This window comes from Eurosta solidaginis, chromosome 4, assembly GCF_040869045.1.
Source record: "Eurosta solidaginis isolate ZX-2024a chromosome 4, ASM4086904v1, whole genome shotgun sequence".
In the NCBI taxonomy this organism is placed as follows: domain Eukaryota; kingdom Metazoa; phylum Arthropoda; class Insecta; order Diptera; family Tephritidae; genus Eurosta; species Eurosta solidaginis.
In genome coordinates, this window is record NC_090322.1 from 160,988,161 (window position 1) to 161,010,950 (window position 22,790).

General features: G+C 40.2%; 1 protein-coding gene across 4 annotated transcripts in view; it reads right to left on the reverse strand.

Moving 5' to 3' along the window:
- Fur2 (furin-like protease 2) overlaps positions 1-22,790 on the reverse strand; it is an 899,016-nt gene that overhangs the window by 159,338 nt on the left and 716,888 nt on the right. For all 4 annotated transcript variants that reach the window (XM_067783582.1, XM_067783583.1, XM_067783580.1 and 1 more), the window contains exons 4-6: positions 22,557-22,658; positions 21,791-22,054; positions 10,564-10,698 (exon numbers count right to left, since the gene is read on the reverse strand). In XM_067783582.1, the coding sequence (XP_067639683.1) occupies positions 10,564-10,698; positions 21,791-22,054; positions 22,557-22,658 (501 nt within the window). The remainder of the gene's footprint in view (positions 1-10,563; positions 10,699-21,790; positions 22,055-22,556; positions 22,659-22,790) is intronic.

A 22,790-nucleotide genomic window follows, 5' to 3' on the forward strand; every position in this document is an offset into this window, starting at 1 on the left:
ACTATAGAACTAAGGATCACTCCCTGTTAAACTACTCAATAACACCTTTCATTTCATACCCATATCGTACAGAGTGGAGTCACGCCTCGTCCACCTTTATGGCGATATCCCGAAATGGCGTCCACCTATAGAACTATGGCCCACTTCCTTTTAAAATACTCTTTAATACCTTCCATATGATACCCATGATACATGGTGATTTTCCCTTATTTTGTCTCCGAAGCTCTCAGCTGAGTATGTATTGTTCGGTTAGACCCGAACTTAGCCTTCCGTACATGTTTTTATTAAAACAAACAACGTATCAATGCGGATACGGCTTCTCATATTTTTCACGGCTACTTTACTTTAACAGAGAGCCGTATCTTTTTTTCTTCTTATAACAACCGTGGCATTTGTGGCAGAGTATCTTAAGTTTCTTAATAATGACAATGTGGTGCTAATAAAAGAGTTGAGGTGATCATCAAATGTAAAGCCCGAGTTGATGAGTTTAGGCACAAGCTGATATGACCTCTTGCAGTTTACAAAAAGGCCATTATGCAGAGCTCAGGCTTTTGTAGATGACAGATCACTATTAAGCTCGACACACAGGTCTAATGTTTTCTTTTCAGGGGGATGCCATCTTCGTAGAGATGCATATTCCCATGCCAACACGAATTAAATATGTTATTTATAAAAAAAAAAAAAATAACATAAGACCAAGGATAGATCCTTGTAGTATACCAGTCAATAACGATCTCAGCTCAGAGAACTTGAAACAAAAGTTTTACACATTTCAATCAAGGTAGCTTCACTAAAGTCACCGCACTAAATCTAAGTAAAATCACATGTTTGGAGGATATTATAAATTCTTTAAAGAGCCGAAGACGTAAGAGGCGCGAAGTGAGAACAAGAGTAAGGTAGTTCTTATCGAATTGCATGAAATATCCCTTGCTTTATGCATATACTTTAAAAAAAGACATGTAAGTGGTTTACACAGAAATTTGGCACATGTTTTCAGCACAATAGAAGAAATTTCATCAGGTTCACTAGTCATGGGCTTCTTATTGGTTTCTTACCGGCTTGTTATCTATCGGTAATATTAAAGTTGGACCAGTTTGTGTTGAGATTTTGTTGGTATCTTTTGCCTAATAAAGCTGGGCGTCGTCGTTAAGAATTCAATAACATGCTGATAACGAACTAGCTATTCTCCGATAATAAATCGGCAACTTTTCGATATCAAATCGATACAGATTTGAAAATATTGAATACATTTTAACAATATATCAATAACTTTTCGGTAAGCTGGCAATAACTTTTTAACAAAAAACCGATAAATTTGGATAACACATCAATAAGAAATTGGTAAAAATTCGATATTAAATCGATTAAATATTAATAACATATCGACAATTTTTCGATGCTAAATCCAAAAATTGTCGAAGCGAACGGATAAATTTATTATTTTTTTTTATTTAATTGGCGGTTAACAGTTGAAACGGTTGTGGCCGTCCAACAAGGCGCACCAGTCGCTCCTTCTCTCTGCCAACCGGCGCCAATTGGTCACACCAAGGGAGTTTAAATCGTTTTCCACCTGGCCCTTCCAACGGAGTGGGGCCCATCCTCTTCCTCTGCTTCCATAGGCGGGTTCCGATAGAAACACTTTCTTGGCCGGAGTGTCATCTTTCATTCGCATAACATGGCCTAGCCAGCGCAGCCGCTGCGTTTTAATTCGATGGATTATGTTGATGTCTGCGTATAGCTCGTACAGCTCATCGTTAAATCTTCTTCGGTACTCGCCACCGTCAACGCGTAGAGGTACATAAATCTTTCGAAGAACTTTTCTCTCGAACACTCCCAGAGCCGCTTCATCTGCTGTTGTCATGGTCCATGCTTCTGCACCATATAGCAGCACGGGTACGATAAGTGACTTGTAGAGTATGATTTTATTTTACCGAGAGAGGACTTTACTTTTCAATTGCCTACCTAGTGCAAAGTAGCATTTATTGGAAAGAGTGATTCTTCGCTGGATTTGAGAGCTGATATTGTTGCTAGTGTTGATGCTGGTTCCCAAATAAACGAAGTCTTTTACTATTTCGAAATTATGGCTGCCAACAGTAGCGTGGTTGCCAAGGCGCATATGTGCTGACTCTTTGCTCGATGACAGCAGGTACTTCGTTTTGTCGTCATTCACCATCAAACCCATCTTTACCGCTTATTTTGCCAGTTTGAAGTAAGCAGAACTAACGGCGCAGGTGTTTATGCCGATGATATCAATGTCATCAGCATACGCCAGTAATTGCACGCTTTTGTAGAATATTATTCCGTAGTGGTTAAGTTCTGCAGCTAGTATAATTTTCTCCAACATCAAATTAAAGAAATCGCATGATAGGGGGTCACCCCCCTGTCTGAAACCTCGTTTAGTTTCGAACGGCTCGGAGAGGTCCTTCCCAATTCTGACTAAGCTGATCGTGTTGCTCAACGTCATTTTGCACAGCCGTATAAGTTTAGCGGGGAAACCAAATTCAGACATAGCGGCATATAGGCAGATCCTTTTCGTGCTGTCGAAGGCGACTTTAAAATCGACGATGGGGTGATATGTATCGATTCTTATTCGCGGGTTTTTTCCAAGATTTGGCGCATTGTGAAAATCTGGTCGATGGTAGATTTACCAGGTCTGAAGCCGCACTGATAAGGTCCAATCATTTGATTCACGGTGGGTTTCAATCATTTGCCCAATGCGATATTAAGAAGGCTGATTACGCTATAGTTGGTGCAGTTTGCAGTATCCCCCTTCTTGTGGACTGGGCAAAGAACATTTAGATTTCAATCGTCGGGCATGCACTCGTCCGCCCATATTTTGCGAAGAAGATGATGCATGCGTCTTACCTATTTGAATAGCTCCGCATGAAATCCATCAGCGCTCGCGGTCTTGTTGTTTTTAAATTTGGTTATTACTATTCTGACTTCGCCATAATCAGGTGAGGGGGACATTTATTCCATCATCATCGATTGCGGGATCGGGTTCGTCATCTCTGTGCGGTAAATCGTTGTCTCCATTTAGGAGAGCAGAGAAGTGTTCCCTCCATAATCTAAGTACTCTCTGGACATCAGTTACAAGGTCGCCGTTTTCATCCTTACAGTAGTTTGCCCCGGTCTTAAAACCTTCCGTCTGTCGCCGAATTTTTTGGTAATATTTTCGGGCGTTATTCCTGGTGGCTAGCAGCTCAAGCTCCTCGTCCTCACGCCTTTCAGCCTTTGCTTTTTTCTTCCTGAAAATGTGTCTCGCTTCCCTTTTTAACTCGCGGCAGCGTTCACACACTCCTCTTGTTGCGCTCGCTTTTAACGTAGCCCTGTAGGCAGCGTCTTATCTTTCGGCTGCAACGCGGCATTCTTCATCGTACCATTTATTTTTCCGTGGCCGCCGGTAATCAAATTTTTCCTCGGCGGCAGTACGAAGTTCTTTGGAGATATGCTCCCACTGCTCCTGTATTCCTTCAGGCTGAGTTGTGCTCTCAGAGAGCAGGTATGAGAGTCGAGTTGCGAAATCATTTCGGATAAATCATCGATCTTATTTAATTTGGTTTTACTTTATTTTATTTTAAATCATTTTATTTTAGTTTTTTTTATTTCGCTTTGTTTTATTGTATTTTGTTTTATTTTATTTTATGTTCTTTTGTTTTAATTTATTCACTTTCTCTTATTTTATTTTATTTTATTTTATTTTGTTTTCTTTTATTTTACTTTATTTTATTTTATTTCATTTTAATTTATTTATATTTATTTAATTTTATTTTATTCTATTTTATATTAAGTTATTCAATTTTATGTTGATATTTTATTTTTGTTCACTTCATTGTTTTTTATTTTTGTTAATTTCATATATTTTTTTACGTTATATTTTAAATTTTTTATTTATTTTTTAATATATATTTTTAATTCTATATTATTTTATTTATCTTGTTTTAGTTTTTTTTTTTAATTTTATTGCACTCTTTTATTCTATTTTGTTTTATTTTATTTTATTTTATTTTAATTTATTCACTTTGTTTTATTTTATTTTAATTTATTCACTTTATTTTATTTTAATTTATTTTATTTTATTCTATTTCATTTTATTTTATTTTATTTTATTTTATTTTATTTTATTTTGTTTTATTTTATTGTATTTCATTTTATTTTATTTTATTTTAATCTATTTTATATTACTTTATTCAATTTTATGTTTGTTGTTTATTTTTGTTCATTTCAATGCTTTTTATTTTTGTTCATTTTATATATTTTTTTATGTTATTTTTTTAATTTTTTTAATTTTTTTTAATACATATTTTTTTATTCTATAATATTTTAGTTATTTATATAAAAGTCACGCATTTGCTCATGTTTTTTCTGGCTCTCTACTCCCAAAAAAAAAAACAGCAGTGTACGCATTCTAGCACTTGCATGCACAAAAATTGTGTATATGCTTAGAGACTTTACTTAATGTGTAGGTAATATGTTTACCTTGATTTGCTGTTTGATGACGCTCATACCAACTCTACCACATACATTACTCCTACATTACGTTACAATATACCTACTTACTTTACTTACATTCTCATTCTCTATTACTCCATACAACCTCTCAATACCACATACTACACCTACGCTTAAACATACCCTAGAACTTTACACATATCAATATTACACATGCCTTCATTTACATTTTACATGTATCCCCCATATAGCATACATTTTACAAAGACTACGCTTATCCTTACACCCATAACATCAGTCGCTTGCAATCAGGATTCCCCAATACCCGTGAAAAAAGATGTTTGTACATCAAAAAAGGTGGAAAACATATTGGCAATTTCATAGTCTTGATTACAACTTAAATCATTAAAATTAATTTTTTTAGAGTTGACTAAGGAATAAAACGACCTTGGATTAGAATAAATTCTTTGCCTAATCTTTTCTTAATCTCAGCTCAAAATACAACACTTTCGAGCTATATGCTTAGTGGATGATTTTTCGTTGAGTAAAAAGTTTCTTCGAAATACCTCATATTGCAACGCTCCACACAAAATATTTTCTATTTGTGCAGGATTTTAAATTTCACATCAACATTGTTGCTGTACTTTTTCAATTACTACACTGATTACCTGACTGTAATAAGGACGATGTAAAGAGGAGGACTGAGTCGCAATCCAAGGACGACAAATACGAATTAAGTGATGTGTCGGACTCGAGGAGCGAGAGTAGTGCTGATTCAATGAACTCCGTGTTGGAGAAGCACACAAATGAAAACGGTGTAGAAGAGTGGAGAAGGGTATGGAGCAGAGGAAGTAAAAGAGCTCTCTCGCAGTACCGTGCTGCACTAAGAATTGTACAACGCTTGGGAGCAGTGGTCGACCCAACAGAAGTGGAGATCGAGCGCTTGGAATGGGCTCATGAAGCGGTAGAAGTAGGTTGAAGGCAGTTCAAAAGGTTTGATGCGAGAAACCATCGGTTCTGCAACCGGTACGAGGAGGAAGAAGCGTCGAATGGCAGAATGAAGAGGCAACGTTCGGCGGAAGGCGACAAGCCTGCTTTCAAGAGGCAGAAAGGACTCAGTCCTAGAGCCGCGAGGCAGGGCAGTCGCATAGATAAGACAAGTAGGCCCAAAGCTGTAAGACAGATGGGCTCCAATAGCGAGGTAGCAACTACCTCGAAAGCTGCGAGTCAGAGGGAAGTTCCAATTAAGGAAGTAGGAGATAAGCCAAAGGGAGATAACGCTAAGACTCCGGATTTCTCGGAGGCGCTAAAGGGAGTTAAAGCTAAGACTCCGGCTTTCTCGGATGTGCCAAAGGAAGATAACACTAAGACTCCTGCTTTTCCCGAGAAGATGAGTGATGTGGCGAAGCAGTCCCTGACTGTGGCGCTGGTTGATCGTAGCAGTCCTTTCGGACAAATGACTACTGAAAGGTGGAGATCTTTGGAAAGGGAGCTTATTAGCTTAATGCTTAAGATGATGCGGGAACAACCAAGTAAGCCCCTTCCAACCTTTGATTCGGGGGGATGGTATAATGGTGTGAAGATGATAGCGTGCGACAACATCGCGAGCTTGCGGTGGCTGGAGGAAGTGGTTCCAAACCTCCAAAGGCAAGGCACGAACGCGCGGTTTGAGGTGGTGGATAAAGCGCAAATCCCCACGGTACCAAAAGTTAAGGTGTGGATACCATGCGTGATGAAGTCGGAGGATACACTGCGACTTCTGCAGAATCAGAATCCGAACATACCGACACAGGATTGGAAGGTACTTACTGTATCTCGGCCTACCGAGGATGGTCAGTTCTACATCTTCCAAATAAACAAGCAGGCGGAGGATATTTTGTACACGCAGCTTGGTAAAATGTCCTTTGGCACTGGCAAAATTTACATGCGACTCAGGAAAAGAAGTCCCGAGGATAAAAACCCTAACACGCTAGAGGTGGGCGAAGTCGAAGAAGACCTTAAAAGCCTAAGGGGAAAAAGACAGGTGGATGTCCCCGACGTCACCACGAACGTGCTAGAAGAGGACCAGCCGCTAAATAGTGCTGTGACTCGCACAGAGGAACACCCTGCACAACAGTCACGAGAGGCTGAAGGAGACCTCGAATACTCTAAACCAAAAGGGCAAGGGGAGGACGACGACGTCAAGACGAAGGTGCTTGAGGGGGACAAACAGCCCAATGGTGCTGCGAGTCCTACAGATAAACCTCCTACACAGTAAAGTGGCGTCGAGCGAACTTCTCCTAACCCTTGAAGAGGGTTCGTTTGAGGTGGCGCTGATCCAGGAGCCGTGGCTCTCATCGGGAGGAAAGGTTTCTGGCTTCTGGCGCGGATTTGGCCAAACGGAAGGACGGGTGCGAGCTGTAGTAATGGTAAGGAAACAGCTGCATTCATATATGCTGCCTAATTACATCACTGAGGATCTCGTAGCGGTGGCCGTTGAGCAAAAGAATAAGCAGGCATTTATCCTGGCGTCCTGCTACATGGCCCATGCTGCGGAGGTCCCACCGATGGAGTGCAAAAGGCTAGTACAGGTGGAAGGGCGCAAAGGGCGGTTGGTCATAGGCGCAGATGCAAATGCGCACCACAATGCGTGGGGAAGAGCAGATACGATAGAGAGAGGCGAATCTCTGTTTTGTTACATCCTGCAAACTAATTTGCAGATAGCCAAAAGGGGAAATGTCCCTACATACATTGGTCCAACTTCCAGCAATGTTCTGGATATTACATTGAGATCCGAGCGTGATATATCAAGGTATGATTGGATGGTTTTTGATAGACCATCCTTCTCCGACCATGCGTATATCAGCTTCAACATCCCCCTAAAGAGGGTAGAGAAGGGAGGAACCTTTAGAAACCCTAGGTCAACGAACTGGACTAAATTCCAGGAACATGTAGAAACAAAACTGGGACAACCCAAAAAGGTTGCTAATGTAGAGGAACTGGAGGAGTCGAATGAATTCCTAACAAGGACGCTTATAATTGCGTATAACAAAGCTTGCTCTCTAATAAGATTCAGAGGAAAAGCAAAGCCGCCATGGTGGAGCAATGAGCTGAGTCTTCTAAGAAGACAGGTAAAAGAAATGTTTAAGCTCGCAAATACCGCGGAAAGCGAAGCGTGTCGGGACGAGTACAGGGATCTACTGAGGATCTACAAGCCCGAAATTACCAAGGCGAAGAGAAACTCATGGAAAAGTTTTTGTACGGACATAGAGTGCTCCAGCGAAACAGCACGGTTGAAAAAAGTCCTAGCAAAAGGAAACATAGTCCAGGGACTAATAAAGAAAGAGAACGGGGAATGGTCACGTAATAGTGAGGAATCCCTTGAGGTGCTTCTCTATACACATTTCCCATCGGGAGACGGTTTAGAGGAGCCAGCAGACATCACTCACACTTCGATCACGGAGCTAGTAGTGCCGGGCTTGGTGACCGATACCAAGATCGAGTGGGCAGTGAAGACGTTTTCCAAGTTTAAATCGCCGGGCCCAGATGGTATATTCCCGGCCATGCTACAAGTCTCAAGTAGGGCGGTCGTGGAATGGCTTAAAATAATATTCGATGGGTGCATACGACTGAATCATGTACCGCACTCTTGGAGAACAGCTCGTGTAGCTTTTCTACCAAAGGCGGGGAAGATCGGTCACGTGTATCCCAAAGACTATAGACCCATTAGCTTAACATCATTTCTGCTCAAAACCTTTGAGAGGCTGATAGATGTGTACATAAAGTCCACCGTGGATGAAAAGCTGCTCTCCACAACACAGCATGCGTACACCAAAGGCAAGTCGGAAGACACCGCATTGCATAGGGTGGTAATAAGCATAGAGAAATCCCTGGAATATAAGGAGTATGCTCTAGGAGTCTTCTTGGACATTGCCGGGGCTTTCAATAATGTTGCAAAATGGGCGATTATGGATGGTCTTAATTACATTAAAGTACATCCTGCCTTAATCAGATGGATCGGCTGCATGTTAAATTGCAGAAAGATTACATCACAATGGGGATTGTACGAGGCCACGAAATCAGTGGACAGGGGCACGCCGCAGGGAGGGGTGCTATCACCTCTGCTGTGGACGCTGGTCATCAACCAACTGCTCAGGCAATTCGACGAGGGACCCGTAAAACTTACGGCTTACGCAAATGACGTTGCAATTGTTATAAGTGGAAAGTGCCTTCCAACGATTAGTTCTTTGATGGATCGGGCGCTTCGCGATATTCATACCTGGGCATCTAATTTCGGCTTGAAAGTCAATGCGGAGAAGACGGATATGGTCTTGTTTACAAAGGGGTACAAGGTCCCAAATTGGACCAGGCCTAAGTTAGGAGGGGTGGCCTTACAGGAGAAACCTTGCACAAAATATCTAGGAATCATCCTAGACAGTAAGCTGTCATGCAAGCTCAACGTGGAGGAGAGGGTCAAGAAGGCCTCAACGGCACTCTATGCATGTAAAAGAATGCTGGGGTGTACGTGGGGCCTATCGCCCTCTCTTTCTCATTGGGGTTTTACAGCGATTGTAAACCCTATTCTATACTATGGAGGTCTTGTTTGGTGGAAAGCCACACAAGAAACAACATACCTCAAAAAATTAGAGGGGGTATGCAGACTATCGATGCTTAGCATTACGGGAGCCCTGAAAACAACCCCGACGGCTGCACTGTATGCAATTTTGCACATCCCACCTGTAGACCTGGTAGCAAAGAACAAAGCGTTAACGACCGCAACCAGGCTCGGTGCTTCGGGCCAGCTTGAGCGCCGACCATATGGCCATAGTAGTATAGCGTCATCAATCACAAGACGAACAGACTACATGATTCCCTATCTGCGCTTCGTGGGAGATCTTAAGGCCACAATAGAGGTGGACGGTTGGCGCAATGGTGCGCAAATAGCGGACGAGGCGATACATGTGTACACCGATGGTTCCAAAGTAGTGGAAGGAGTAGGGTCTGCGGTATACTGCTTTGATCCGGAAATAAGCAGATCCTACAGGCTGCCGGATTACTGTAGCGTTTTCCAAGCGGAAATATTAGCCGTAACCAAAGCAGTAGAAACCCTGGAAGAGAATAGCTTAAGCTGCAACCGTGTTAACTTTTATATTGACAGTCAAGCAGCAATTAAGGCAATAATCTCGCATAGCACAGCATCTAAATGCGTGTTAGAGTGTAAGCAGTCTCTGGAGAGAATCGGGACAGGGAGACGCATACATCTATATTGGGTCCCAGGGCATATGGGAATTGATGGGAATGAAAAAGCGGACGAACTAGCTAAAAAGGGCGCATCCCTTGAAGCTTGCTCCGTAGATGTCCCAATCAGATTTTCGCGAGATTAAGCGAAGTCGAGAGGTGCACATGATCGACCAAGCGGGAAAGGCATGGGTTCAAGCGCGGGGCTGTAAAGTGTCGAAGATTATGTGAAGGTCTTACAACCTTAGACTAACACAGTTGCTCCTATCATTAAAAAGAGAGGACTATAGACTCATGACGGGTATTCTGACTAGAGACTGCCTGCTGGCGTCACATGCCCTTAAACTAGGCTTGGTCAGCGATAGCAGATGTAGGAAGTGCGGGTTGGAGGAGGAAACGATCGAGCACGTTCTGTGCTCGTGCCCTGCACTTGGCAGGCTAAGACTCCAGCTATTAGGAGTGATACAGCTGTCAGATCTAGAAGCAACAAGTGGCTTAAGTCCTAGGAAGCTTCTAGTATTTGCCAAGAGGACGGAGTTATTTTATAACATAAGTCCTGGTTTTTGATAGGGCTTTTCAGTTTGCTCGTTAAAACAAACTTCTGGTAACACTACGGACTCAATCAGTCTATGTGAGGTCCTCATGGACCGGCCATTTCAACCTACCTACACTCAAATTAAAATTACAGCAAACAACTTTTTCAGTTATAACAAATGTATATTTTCTATGAATATAACATATTTTAAAACTTCAGCTTCAAACTCAACCACCGATCAACTGTTTTTCTTTGTTTACATTTCATTGCTTACACTTTGTAAATTTTTTACAAGAATATTACATAGGAGATGTACGTATGTGTAAATAAAGGTCGGTTATGTAAAAAGTAATACTTACATAGTTTTGAGCAAGGTCAGGATGATTCGTTTGTATGCCATCATCAAGTATGGAAACAACAACACCTTTACCGGTATAACCTTTCTGCCATGCGGGGCCAATATTCATATCAAGCCCATCTTTGGCGCCACCATTCTATTTATTTGTTGAAATTATTGTTATTATTGTTGTGGTTTTTTTTTGTTTATTTTAGTTTTATTTGAATTTGATTTTGAAGTTATCGTACGCAAACAATTTTATGTTGAAATTTTCATTCCGTATTATTGTATGTTGGCGCGTGCAGTATGCAAATGAAGATGTGATAATATGCAAAAGACAAAAGAGGAAGAATAAAAGCCATAAATTAGAATTATTACACAATATATTTGAAATAGGATAGAAATGTACAAGATATTGTTAGCATAATTTATTTGTACATTTTAAAGCATTATTTGTTGGCAAATTATTACGGCAAGTAAATTTAATAAACAAAACTTAAATCACAAAAACCACAAGAAGTCTAATTTAAATTATTTCATACAAAAATGATACATAATATGTTTCTATAAAATAATTCTTATGTAATTAAAATAAATTCATACCACTGTTATAATTTTACACTTAGCTCTTAAGCATCATTAAAATAAATTGATGGTGAAATGACCATCCATAAAGCAATTACTCTAAACAAAAACTTAAAAAAAATTTATACAGGTTAGATTGCAGTAAATAAGTTCATAGTGTTGTTGTTGTTGTAGCGATAAGGACACTCCCCGAAGGCCTTGGGGAGTGTGATCCATGTTGATGGTCCTTTGCCGGATGCAGATCAGGTACGTTCCGGTAACAAGCACCTTTAAGGCACCAGCCCGATCATAGCGGGAACGATTTAGTATGACCACAAGAAACCTTCAAGGCCATACCGCCCTCCCACCCCCTAGATCCATGAGGAACTTGGGGCCGCCAGAGCCGCGGCTGTTAAAGTAACAGGATTCGCCACAGGTAGGTGAGGTTGAAAATTGGGATGGAGAAGCTATATTTTGCTTGCGCTACACAACCCCTTGAATCAATTTGGTATTTTAGTCGCAGGCATACCTGCTGAGGGTATATTTTAAACCCCCTAACCTGCTAGGGGGAAGTGTTCATAACAAGTTTTCTTGACGACTAAAGCGAAAACCTAAATGAGAAATCAGGACATATCTTATGCAATAACTCCGTCGCCTTAGCTTGGATGCTTCTAGGACCTAAACTACTTGCTGCTTATAACTGATAGCTGTGCCACTCCGAATAGCTGGAGTCTTAGCCATGCGAGCGCAGAGCACGAACACAAAACAAACTTGAGCCATTCCTCCAACCCGCGCTTGCTACATTTGCTATAATTGACAAGGCCCAATTTAACAGCATGTGACGCTAGAAGGTAGTGTCCAGTGCTTTTCCCGTCCAATCTGATTTGCACGTTTAAGGAGCAGGCTTCGAGGTATACACCCTTTTTAGGTAGCTCATCCGTTTTTTGTTTCCCATTTATAACCACATGCCCTGATATCCAATATATGTATAAAGATGTATTCTTCTCCCTAGCCCGATTATTTCCAGATATTGCTGTAGATATTATGCTAGATTATTGCCTAAATTCCTGTTTAACCGTCATAATGAAATTTGACCCTGCTGCAGTTCAAGCTATTTTCTTCCAATGTTTTTACTGTTCAAGTCATTCCTCGTACTTCCCCCTGAAAAAAACACTAAATTTATCTGCAGCTTGTAGGATTTGTTTGTTTCCTGATTAGAGCAGCATACCGCAGATTCTACCCCTTTCATTACTTTGGAACGATCGGTTTACACGTACATCGCCTCGTTTGCCGCTTGGGTACGCTCCACCAAACATCCACCTCTTTTGCCGCTCAAAGAGCCCCTTTGAGGCGTAGGAAAGGGAATGGGTGGTCTGTTTGTCAAGTATTTTATAACGCCATAGTACTATGGTTTGCGAACAGCCTGCCCAAAGGTAATGAATGGAATGGCATGCAGTGCAGGCCCCCGTCATGGTTGTTTTCAAGTGCGTTATTTCTTGTGTGATTGACCACCCAACTGGAATTCTATAGTATAGGATGGTCTTACTTACTCATTTAATCCGCGCTTACCCCTTTAAACGGTTATGGCCGTCCAACAAGGTGCGCCAGTCGCTTTTTCTTGGCCAGAGCGTCATCTTTCATTCGCATAACGTGGCCTAGCCAGCGGAGCTGCTGCGTTTAAATTCCCTGGGCTATGTTGATATCTACGTAGAGCTTGTACAGCTCATCGCTAAATTTTCTTAGGTACTCGCCATCGCCAGGGTGGGCTTACAATAACTATAAATGCCGAATGAGAGGGAGAGGATAAAACACTGCAGGCACAACTTAGCAATCTTCTATATGCATAAATTGCCGTCAAAGCATTCTTCACTCTCTCCTCCATGTTGGGGTTCTTTGCCAACTAACTGTCTATAATGACTCCTAGCTGCTGTAAGGTCAATCCTAGATCCTACTCCCCTCGGCCGTAGTTTGCCAAAAAACCGTGTGTATTTCTGTCATGAAAACTTCTCAGCGTTAACTCATCTGCCTTTTTCGGAATCGGCTTATAACGCATAGCTCCCGTCTTGTCAGTTTGTGGGAAAAATTAAAAAAGGAACACGACAAAAATTGGAGAAGCCCGGATTAAATAAATTTTGGATATATATGGCGCCTTGCATTTATCCATTTTATACAACCCTCATTGTGAAGTAAACTCTCTGCAATTCCTTATGGGGCCGATCCATCTGGTTATGGCTGGATATACTTCAATGTAATGTGTACCATCCACGAATCGCCCGTTAAGGAACATTGTTGAAAGTCTTAGTGACGTCTTAGAAGTTTGCTATGCCATAAAGCTTTCACTGCCTATTCGATCTTGGTATGGGTCGCCAAGCCTGGCATTACGCACTAGGTAATCGAAGTGTAAGTACTGTCCGCTGGCTCTTCTGAATCATTGTCCGATGGGGGATGTGCGTAGAGAAGCACTTAAAGGAACTATTCACTACTACGTGACCACTCCCCATTCTCTTTTTTAGTTAGACCCTATACTATGATTTTGCTTGCTGCGACTTTCCTCAACCACGTTGTTTCGATAGAGTATTCAAGCGCTCAAAATTTTTTCAATGAGACTCTCTTCACCCTGGAAATCCGCACGTTTCATTTTCCGCGACCTTTGCTTGCTTAAACGTTTCCTTTGGATTAATTTGTACACGCGTATAACTAAAATAATCAACAACTAAATAATGCAAATTTTTTAAGCTCGTACTGTCTTTTCATACATACATACGTTGTCCGATCACTTTTCGCCTCTAAAAGCACCCTTCAGTAAAACCAAATAGTTGTATACTAGAAGAATACTAGTTTGCCAAAAATCCCAACTAGTATGAGTTCTGTAATTTTTCCATATTATCAACTGGTATTTTTAACATGGCGATGTCCTAGGAAAGTATCAGCCTCTGTATCAGCATCATACCAACTGACAAGCTAGCCATTATATACGCCAGCATAATACCAGATGCCATTCTAGTCAGCATACCCATCAGGGTCATACCAATTAACTATATTGATATGGAAGGCTTGGCCTTTTCAATGGCTTCTTTCACCGTGAGGGTCGACTCGTCATGCTTGTTTTTATGTGCCCGTTGATTTGGACGATATCTAGCATTGTCAACTGAAGTATTTATTGCAAATTGGCTACAGAAAGCACTCGCGCCTTTCCTCGAGTCCAACAGACGAAATTCTAGTCGAATAAATTATTCAAATACTATTAACTAATATGAATAACACCAAAAAATTATAGTCAATGAACTATTCAAAAGCTGACTAGTATGGATAACTCCACAAAATTCTAGTCAATGAACTAGAATGTTTCCTAACTACTTTGGATTTTGACGGCAGGGATAACCAATACTTGTCTTCTCTGTGTATTCACATCAAAATACTCGTTTTACGCGCAAAGACATTGTTTTCAAAATCGCCATTGGTAACTAATCAGCAATCATTCATTCAACTGATACTTTGGCCTTGCGTTGAAATCGTTACTCAATTTTCCCATAAGCAGCGAAAGAAGAGAATCGCAAACAGAATTTACCTTGTTGGTGTGGAAGTTTCCTTTATTTTGTATTTGTTATTTGATATATTGCAAGAATTGTCAGATTCGCTTTAATATATCTGCGAATATAATATCATTTTCTGTTATTCGTATTTTTTTTTTTCTCATCTATATCCTTTCCTTGTGCACATTTTATGCTCGCCCTCTTTATTTTGTTCATGAAATTACGCCGCTTTTAAGCTGCTTTATAAATCACAGCAAAAGTAAAATGCCATCGGGGGAGTTGGCTACCATTTGCTGTGGGTAACCGCATTGAAAGCAAGTTTCTGTTATTTCTTAAGTACAACATTGAATTCCTGAATTTTCTTAGGTTTCAGTTTCTCTTTCGATTTTTTTTTTGTGTGTGTTGAAACTTTTCCTCTATACGTTGCCAAGGATAATGCGACAGATCTTTAGTAAGAAGCGAATGTCCTTGTTAGCTCTTGGTGGTGTCACTGCAAATTTGCTGATGGTTGCTTGGTTCTGACTTATTTGCTTGCGTGTTTACTATAGACGCTTGGCTTTCTGTATTGCAGGCTTTTCTTTATTCGTGTTTGACTTTTTCCTCTCTTTTTATACCCTCTTGTAGGTGTACAGCGCGACCAGGTTTATTATCACTAAATAAGGAACAGTGTAGTTGCATGATGTGCATTTGCATAGCGAACTGTCTTTTGTTGTCATATACAGATAAAATAAATCTAGTCTTTGGGAGTTTACTAGAATATCGGTAATATTAATGAATAATAGCAGAGGTGAGATCACTTCATCTTGTGGCGTGCCTCTACATATCTCGCTCTCTCCAGCTCAACTGATATTTCGCGATAAAAAAGAAGAGACGAGATCAAGTTATGTTATTAAAAGTACCTTTCACAGCAACAAACGCCGCCAGTGTAAATTGTCTATACCTAAGGAGTTTCTTCACTATTCACACCATCTCATGTATCGCTGTCTATGTGGGTTTTCTCCGCAGGTACGCATGTTGTGCAGTGAAAGGAATTTCATCAAGAAGTTTCCTTATGCGTAAATCGTGTCCTCTTCTTCCCGAATTTGGTATAAAACACAAACAAGTTTACCCTGACGAGGACGGAATGTGACTTTAACGTATGTACGCAGAAAATATTTCTTTGAAATTCTCAATCAAAGGTTCTATCTTCTGCCGCATAATGGGGCGAACACCATCAACCCTACTTACTTTATTGTTACTTAACCGCTTAAACGCCATCAACCTCTGGTGATTTATAAGGCGAAAAGCCATTTACTTTCCAGGAAGTTTTATCTTCTGCCAGAACCTTTCCAGTTATCCCGTCAATTGCTTCCTACTGCACCGTTTCATTTATATGTACTGCCTCTTTGGAGCCATACGGAATGTGAGCATCTTTAACGACGCGCAGGGTTTCAACTGCTGGTCCTGTCCATGTTCGATCAGCGCCTTTGACAAAGGGGTTATTTGAATGATGCGCGGCTAGAATCTCTCCAAGCCTTACGGATTTCTTCGTGAACTCAATGTACTCGCAATGTTCACAAAAATTTAGTTCTAGCACTGCGCATGGTTTTTTCTTATTTTCCCTTATGAAAGTCCTTTAATCTTGAAAGTCACCTATTGGATGGCATTAATAGAATACCTAATACCGAGAATACTGAGATCGACCTATGATCGCTAAGATTATAGCCCACCATGGAGAGAATGTCTTCTTGCTCCATGAAATTGGACAGGCAACTTAACCTAACCATTTTTTTTCAGAGACCTTACTCTGCTATCCAGACTATCTGCAGATTGCTTTTACTGAGCTTAACATTGACTATCCTGTTGAATAGACTCCAAGATGCTCGTTTTGGATTTGTATGCGGTGGTTTTATTTCACTCTCCCAGTCTCTAACGATTGGGTTACAAAGGTACAAAATTCTGGTTAAATTTTCGATATTTGTTAGCATTGTTTCGTTTGGAAAATGTATAGTGGTTTTTCCCAAAAAATTGGAAAACAAGAAAGAGAACTTAATTGAGGGAGTTTGCTTACAATTGTTTCTGACATCTATCTGTTCATTGCTGTCGGTCATTCAGATAATACTATGGGCATTTCAGTTCAACCAAACCTAAACATCATTATCATCACAATCATATTTATCTTATCAACGTCATCCTTATCATCTCCATATCCTTATAATTATCTATATCATAATCATAGTCATTGTCAGAATCATCATCAGCATCACTACCAGCATTGCCTTCATCATCATAATCATAATCAAAATCTTCATCATCATGATCTTCATAATCGTGGACAATGTTTCAGAAATCACAACCATTATCACCATCCTAACATTTTCGTCATCAGCATCATTGATTTCACAGCCAGAATCACTATTCACATTCTTTATCTTTTATTTGTTCCTGGATCTTCTCCTTTATTGTATCTTAATTTCAAAACTTTCTGTATCTAGGTCTTCGTATTTTTAGAATCTTCTCTTATCTTTATTTATCTCTTATGCCTCGGTCTTGCACGGCTAATCAGTGGTTGTCATTTCAAAGCTTCATTGTCAAATCGATTCACACAGATTTTTCCACTATTTCGTTTATTGAATGTGTCAGTCAGTCGTCGCTGAACAAGCGCAGTGGCACCACTGGAGGAGTCTATTGTTTATTAACACATTTCAAAATAACATACTACAAACAAAAGCTCAAACATGTAATATTTATATTGTTTAATATAAGCAATATATTTTATTTTCATTCTTTGTTACTTGAATGTAATAAAATTTTATTCATATAGCTTTATGCAAAATTTTTTGACTGTAAGCAAACAAAGCGAGTATTCTTGCACATTTTTTTTTTTTTTGAATAGAGTTGAGGTAGATCCCTAAAATTCTTGAAACTCACAGGTGGGTATGAGTTTATTGCAGTCTTTTTTACTTATATTTTTTGGTTTGTTTTCCTTTTTTACACCTACCCTTTAAAGCATATTCAGTTTGGAGTGTTCTTTTTTTTTTTTGTTGTGGCTGTTGTTGCTTTGCGAGCTTTGTCAAAGTTGGTTTACCTTTTATGTGTAAAACTACAACTTAGTCAGGCGTATCATCGTTCTTGTTGAAGAAAAATTGCATTTTCTCTTTTATTATTTATTTATACTGGATTTTACTTTATTTGCATTTTTTTCTTTTTGCCACTCCCAAATCATTTGATTTGTTTAGTTTTCTTTCTCTTTTTTTCTCTTGATCTTAAACTTTCGTCTGCCGTTTACATTCTTGGCATAAGTGAGCGCAAGCTGGGTTTACTTACGTTGAGTTCGCAAATGCTTTCATTTGCTTGTTTAGGGATATGTTGCAAAATCGAAAATCCAATAATACTGATGAATGCGAGGAAAGTTTTGAAAAAGAGTTTTGTTCGAATTTGATTTGATCTGAGCGGATAACCACCTATTTTACTTTTACGTGGTTAATGAGGGCACAAAACGAAAGACACATCTAAATACTGATTGTCAGAGCTGTTGTCTAAAAAGATTAAATTTTTTGACTATTCAACGAATTAGAAAGGAATTTGGGTTGATTTGTTGTAATTTCTGAATATCATCAGAAAACAGAAAGAAGAAAAAAAAGCTCTCTTACTTCCTCTGCAACGTAACCTTCGCCACCTTACCTCTCCGTTAGAATTCGTACGCTTTTCCATCGCGACGCACGTTAACCCTCCACTACTTTCGCTCGTCGAGTTCGATGCATCGCTTATAGCACTTTTGTTTTCCTTGGCTTGCGATTTCGTTCATTCTTTCTCGTCCACCTTATTGATAGAAGAACTTGAGTCGTTCATTTTGGTCATACGACGAGCCTGCCTGATAAGGCGGGCTCAGCGGTTCAAATATTAAATATGGGGAACAGAACCATCTGCCGCAACAGTACTCCTAACTCAATACTTATCGAGGAGACCCGGTATCAGGGGGAATACATCCGAATATATTCCCTGGCTGCAGATCATCCAATATGCATGTTCCACATGGCATCCTGTCTTACTGGGTCAGCATTTCTTAGTCATCGACATCCCGCCACCCTCCTATGTGGCAAAACGGCGTAGATTCAAGCTTCTCAGCCACTCAGCCACATAGTCGGGTGCTATTTAGTTCGAATGAGCCCTGAAATAATCCGTTTTATAATAGTTACATAAAAAAAATAAAAAAAAAACGTTCAGGGTTACCAGAAATTTGTTTGATGATCTCACGGAAAAACCCTATCAAAAACCAGACTCTATAATATAAAATTACTTCATCCCCTTCGCAAATAATGCACGCTTTCTAAGATCTATGCTACTGGCTTATTCTATATCGGAAAGCTTTGCTAATCTTAAAAGTTAGAATTTAAGCTTGCAAGCGCAGGGCATGAGCATAAAATCCGATCGATCGTTTCTTCCTCCAACCCGCATTTCCTACATCGACTATCATGGCATAATTTAAAAGTATGTGACGCTAGAAGGAAGTGCCCAGTCAGAATACCCTTAATGAGCTTTCAGTCCTCTCTTTTTAATAATAAGAGGAACTTTTATAGTCTAAGGTTTTAAGACCTGCACATGACCTTCGAGATTTTACAGCCCCGCTTGGGTTCACGCCATTCCCGCTTGGTAGATCAAGTGCAAAATTCGCGTTCTCTTAATCTCGCGCTATCTGATTGCGACGTCCAAAACGCAAGCTTCGAGGGATGTGCCCTTTTAGCTAGCTCATCCGCTCTTTCAATACCGTCTTTACCTATATGCGGGTAATCTCTATTAAGCTGTCGATATAAACGTTGACGCGGCTGCAGTTTGGGTTCTTTTCCAGTGTTTGTACTGATTTGGTTATGGCTACTACTTCACTACTGTTGTTTGGAAGCTAGAAGGATCTACTCGTTTCCTGCTCAGCTCAGAAAACCTTAGACCCTAATTACCTGGTAACCATCGGTGTACAGGAATAACACCTCGTCTGATATTTGGGCACTCTTTTGCCAACCAGCCACCTCTCTTGTGGCCCTAAGTATCCCCTTGCATTGCAGGTACGAAATAAGGTAGTCTGCTCGTCCACTAATTTATGATGCTCTAATACTATGCCCTTTCCGTCTGCGCTCAAGCTTCCCCAGGCACTGATTCTCGCTGCAGTTGTTGACGATATGTTCTCTGCCACCATGTCTGCAGGTGGAGAGTGCAGAATAGCCTACAGTGCAGCCGTCGGGATTGTTTTTAGAGCACCCGTAATGCTAAGTATTGACAGCTCCCATATCTTCTTTTATTTGTGTAGGTGGTCTGTTTTTTGTGTGGGTCGTCACAAAAGAAGATCCTCATAGTGTAAAATAGGCTTAAAATTTGCCGGTCCGCCATTTAATAGAAATATAACCGCTCATACCGCTTTAAAACTAACTTCGTCTTATTTTGTCAGATAACATGGCTAAAATATAACATTGTAAACTTTGATGAAAAAAAAGTATGTCAGGGTACTCTTGGACCAGGGGTCTTATTGGACTTCGCGATAACTTCCTTCATTTTAATGCTAGGAATTGCTAAAGACCGCTGGGTGCAACGGTATCGAATAGTAACGAGGAAGTTCCGTCCACCAAACCAGGTGATAGACAAGGAAAAATTAGAAATATTGTAAACGTTATGCTCACTACCCAACTACCCAGGATGGATAGGCACATAACACCAGAATACCACAACAACAAGAAAAACTTAACACTGCTCTGAATAAAAGGTTCCCATGACCCGGCGGAATACCAGCGGCGACAATAAGGCTGGTTGCAAATACCTACCCAGAACTTATGTTGCGCATGTTAAAAAAGTCTCCAAGAAACAACTTTCTACACCAGATGGAAGGCAGCAAGGTTAGTTCTCATTCGACAAGGGAAAGGAGATCACATATTTATATCGCCTTACTGCCCACTGTTTATGTTGCACAGATGAAGCACCACTTCAGCGAAGCAAACGAAAACGGGGGAAGATTGTCTCATAAACGAGGGATGTACCCTTTTCCACGAACAGCATTGTTTCCGATGAGGATACCCCTACAAAAGATATCATAGCAGAAATGTAAGATGCAGTGAAGAAGGCCGAGAGTACCACGGATCAAGATCGATAGTCCCGACCCCTAAAATGCTTACAGCTTAAACTAAACTTGGTCGTGCGCAATGTAAAAAGATGGACGGTTGATTACGGTCTTCAGCTAGCAACCGCAAAAATTAAGATCGTCATCCTCAAGAAAATAGATATACATACCTCAACAAAATATCTTCGTGTTAAAGAGAGAAAATTCGCATACGACATAAAAACTGGAATGAGATGCTGTTGCCATGTAGGGACGAGAATCTGGCGCTGGAAGTAACAGTGGAGCAGGAGTACTGCAGGAAAGTGGACAAGGGAAGTTATTCCCGAGCTGAACTCATCTTTGAAATAAGGACGGCTTCTATACTTTTGTAAATATCTTCACTGATTGGGGAAGGTTAAAACCATAACTGTCTTTACTGCTGTTATATGGACGATGTAACCCACGCCTGTTTTAATTGCGACAGCTTCGCTCAACAACGAAAGAAGATGAAAGAGGCACTTAGCAACCTACTCCCGGGCAGTGTAATCAATAACCAGACCTGCTGAAACTACAACATAATGCCAAGCCCATTATTGTGAGAATAGCCCCGGAGCTTACGTGCACCCATACTCGAAGAAATTATAAACACGGTCCCAGGTACGGGGAATTGCCCTAGCTGTGGATGGCAAAGTTTTGTGGGTAGGTGGATTCCAAAACTCGGAGAGTCTCGCAGTGCTCTCGGCCACTGCATAAAACATTTCCTGCTTCCACGAAACTCAACTAAAGAAAACTTCCACCAACTGTTGGGAACTAGTGAACTTCAGACAGTTATAAGCATCAATTAAATAATTTTTTTCCAAACCAGTGAGATTAAAAGAAGAATACTAAAACCAAATAAAACAAAACCCATTTTTTACTTCTTAAAAGCTACCATACTAAAATATTATATCGAAACTACGTGTGTGTATGTATACAGATTTGTAACTAAAACTCAAAGCACAAAATTAAATTTACCAACTCCATTCCAGGTACCCCGTGTGAAGCGTGAAATAAATTGATTGAAAATAAATATGCTTACATACTTCACTCACCAAGTACCACTGTTCCTTAAAAAGAGGATCTGGAAATATGTTATGCGGTGTAGCAGCACGATACTGAATGCGAGGAGAGCGTGGCAACAAAACGGAGCTGCTGCGCGCTGATGCCGTTGGATGATATGCAAAGCGGGCACCGGCTGGTATTTCGAAACCAGCACCTGGCCTTATCACATCATAAGGACTATAGCCTGGTAGGGTAGTATAAGAGCCGTCACGCTTCTTACGCAACTTTTCGTGTTGTTGTTGCATCCATCGAACCTGAAAAAAAATTAAAATATTTATTATTATAATTGAATAAAGTGGAAAAATTGTTTTTATACATTTTTACTAGCGAATTTTCCTGTTTAGATATCGATACTATTTAGGACAAATTAGTTTTAGAAAATGGGAGAGAAGTGGGAGTGGAAATAGGAGAAAGTGTTGGAGTGAGAGTGGGAGTGAGAGCCAGAGTGAGAGCGGCGGTAGGAGTAAGAGCAGGAGTGGGAATGAAAGTGAAAGTGAGAATGGTAACGGGTGCTGGGGAGGGAGTAGGAATTGGGGTGGTAGTGGAAGAATAAGAAGCAAAATATTCGATAAAATAAACGTGACAGAAGAGGTAAAGCGAGGCGCACTTTTTGAATATCGGTACAGAACTTCTCTAGCTAGATAAAGTCTGCCGGGTACATTAGTATGTTGTAAAGAAGTTTTTTTTTAAATATGCTCCTGTCCTCCTAAGCACAGTTTCAAGTATTCTGTTTTAATACAGGGAATATGCACTTACCTCCGGTTCGGATCTTAAGGCGCTATGGTGTTCGCTGATACGTAGTGATCGTTTAGCCACATGGCGATGATGAAACAGGTAATAGTCTTTAAGGGCACCGATCTGTAATAAGAACAAATAAAAATATTATTTTTACTAAATTCAACATTATTTTATGAACAAATAAGATACACTCAGATGTGAGCAACGAACAAAATGAAAATTGAATAACTGTTTTGAATTAAAATTGATTTA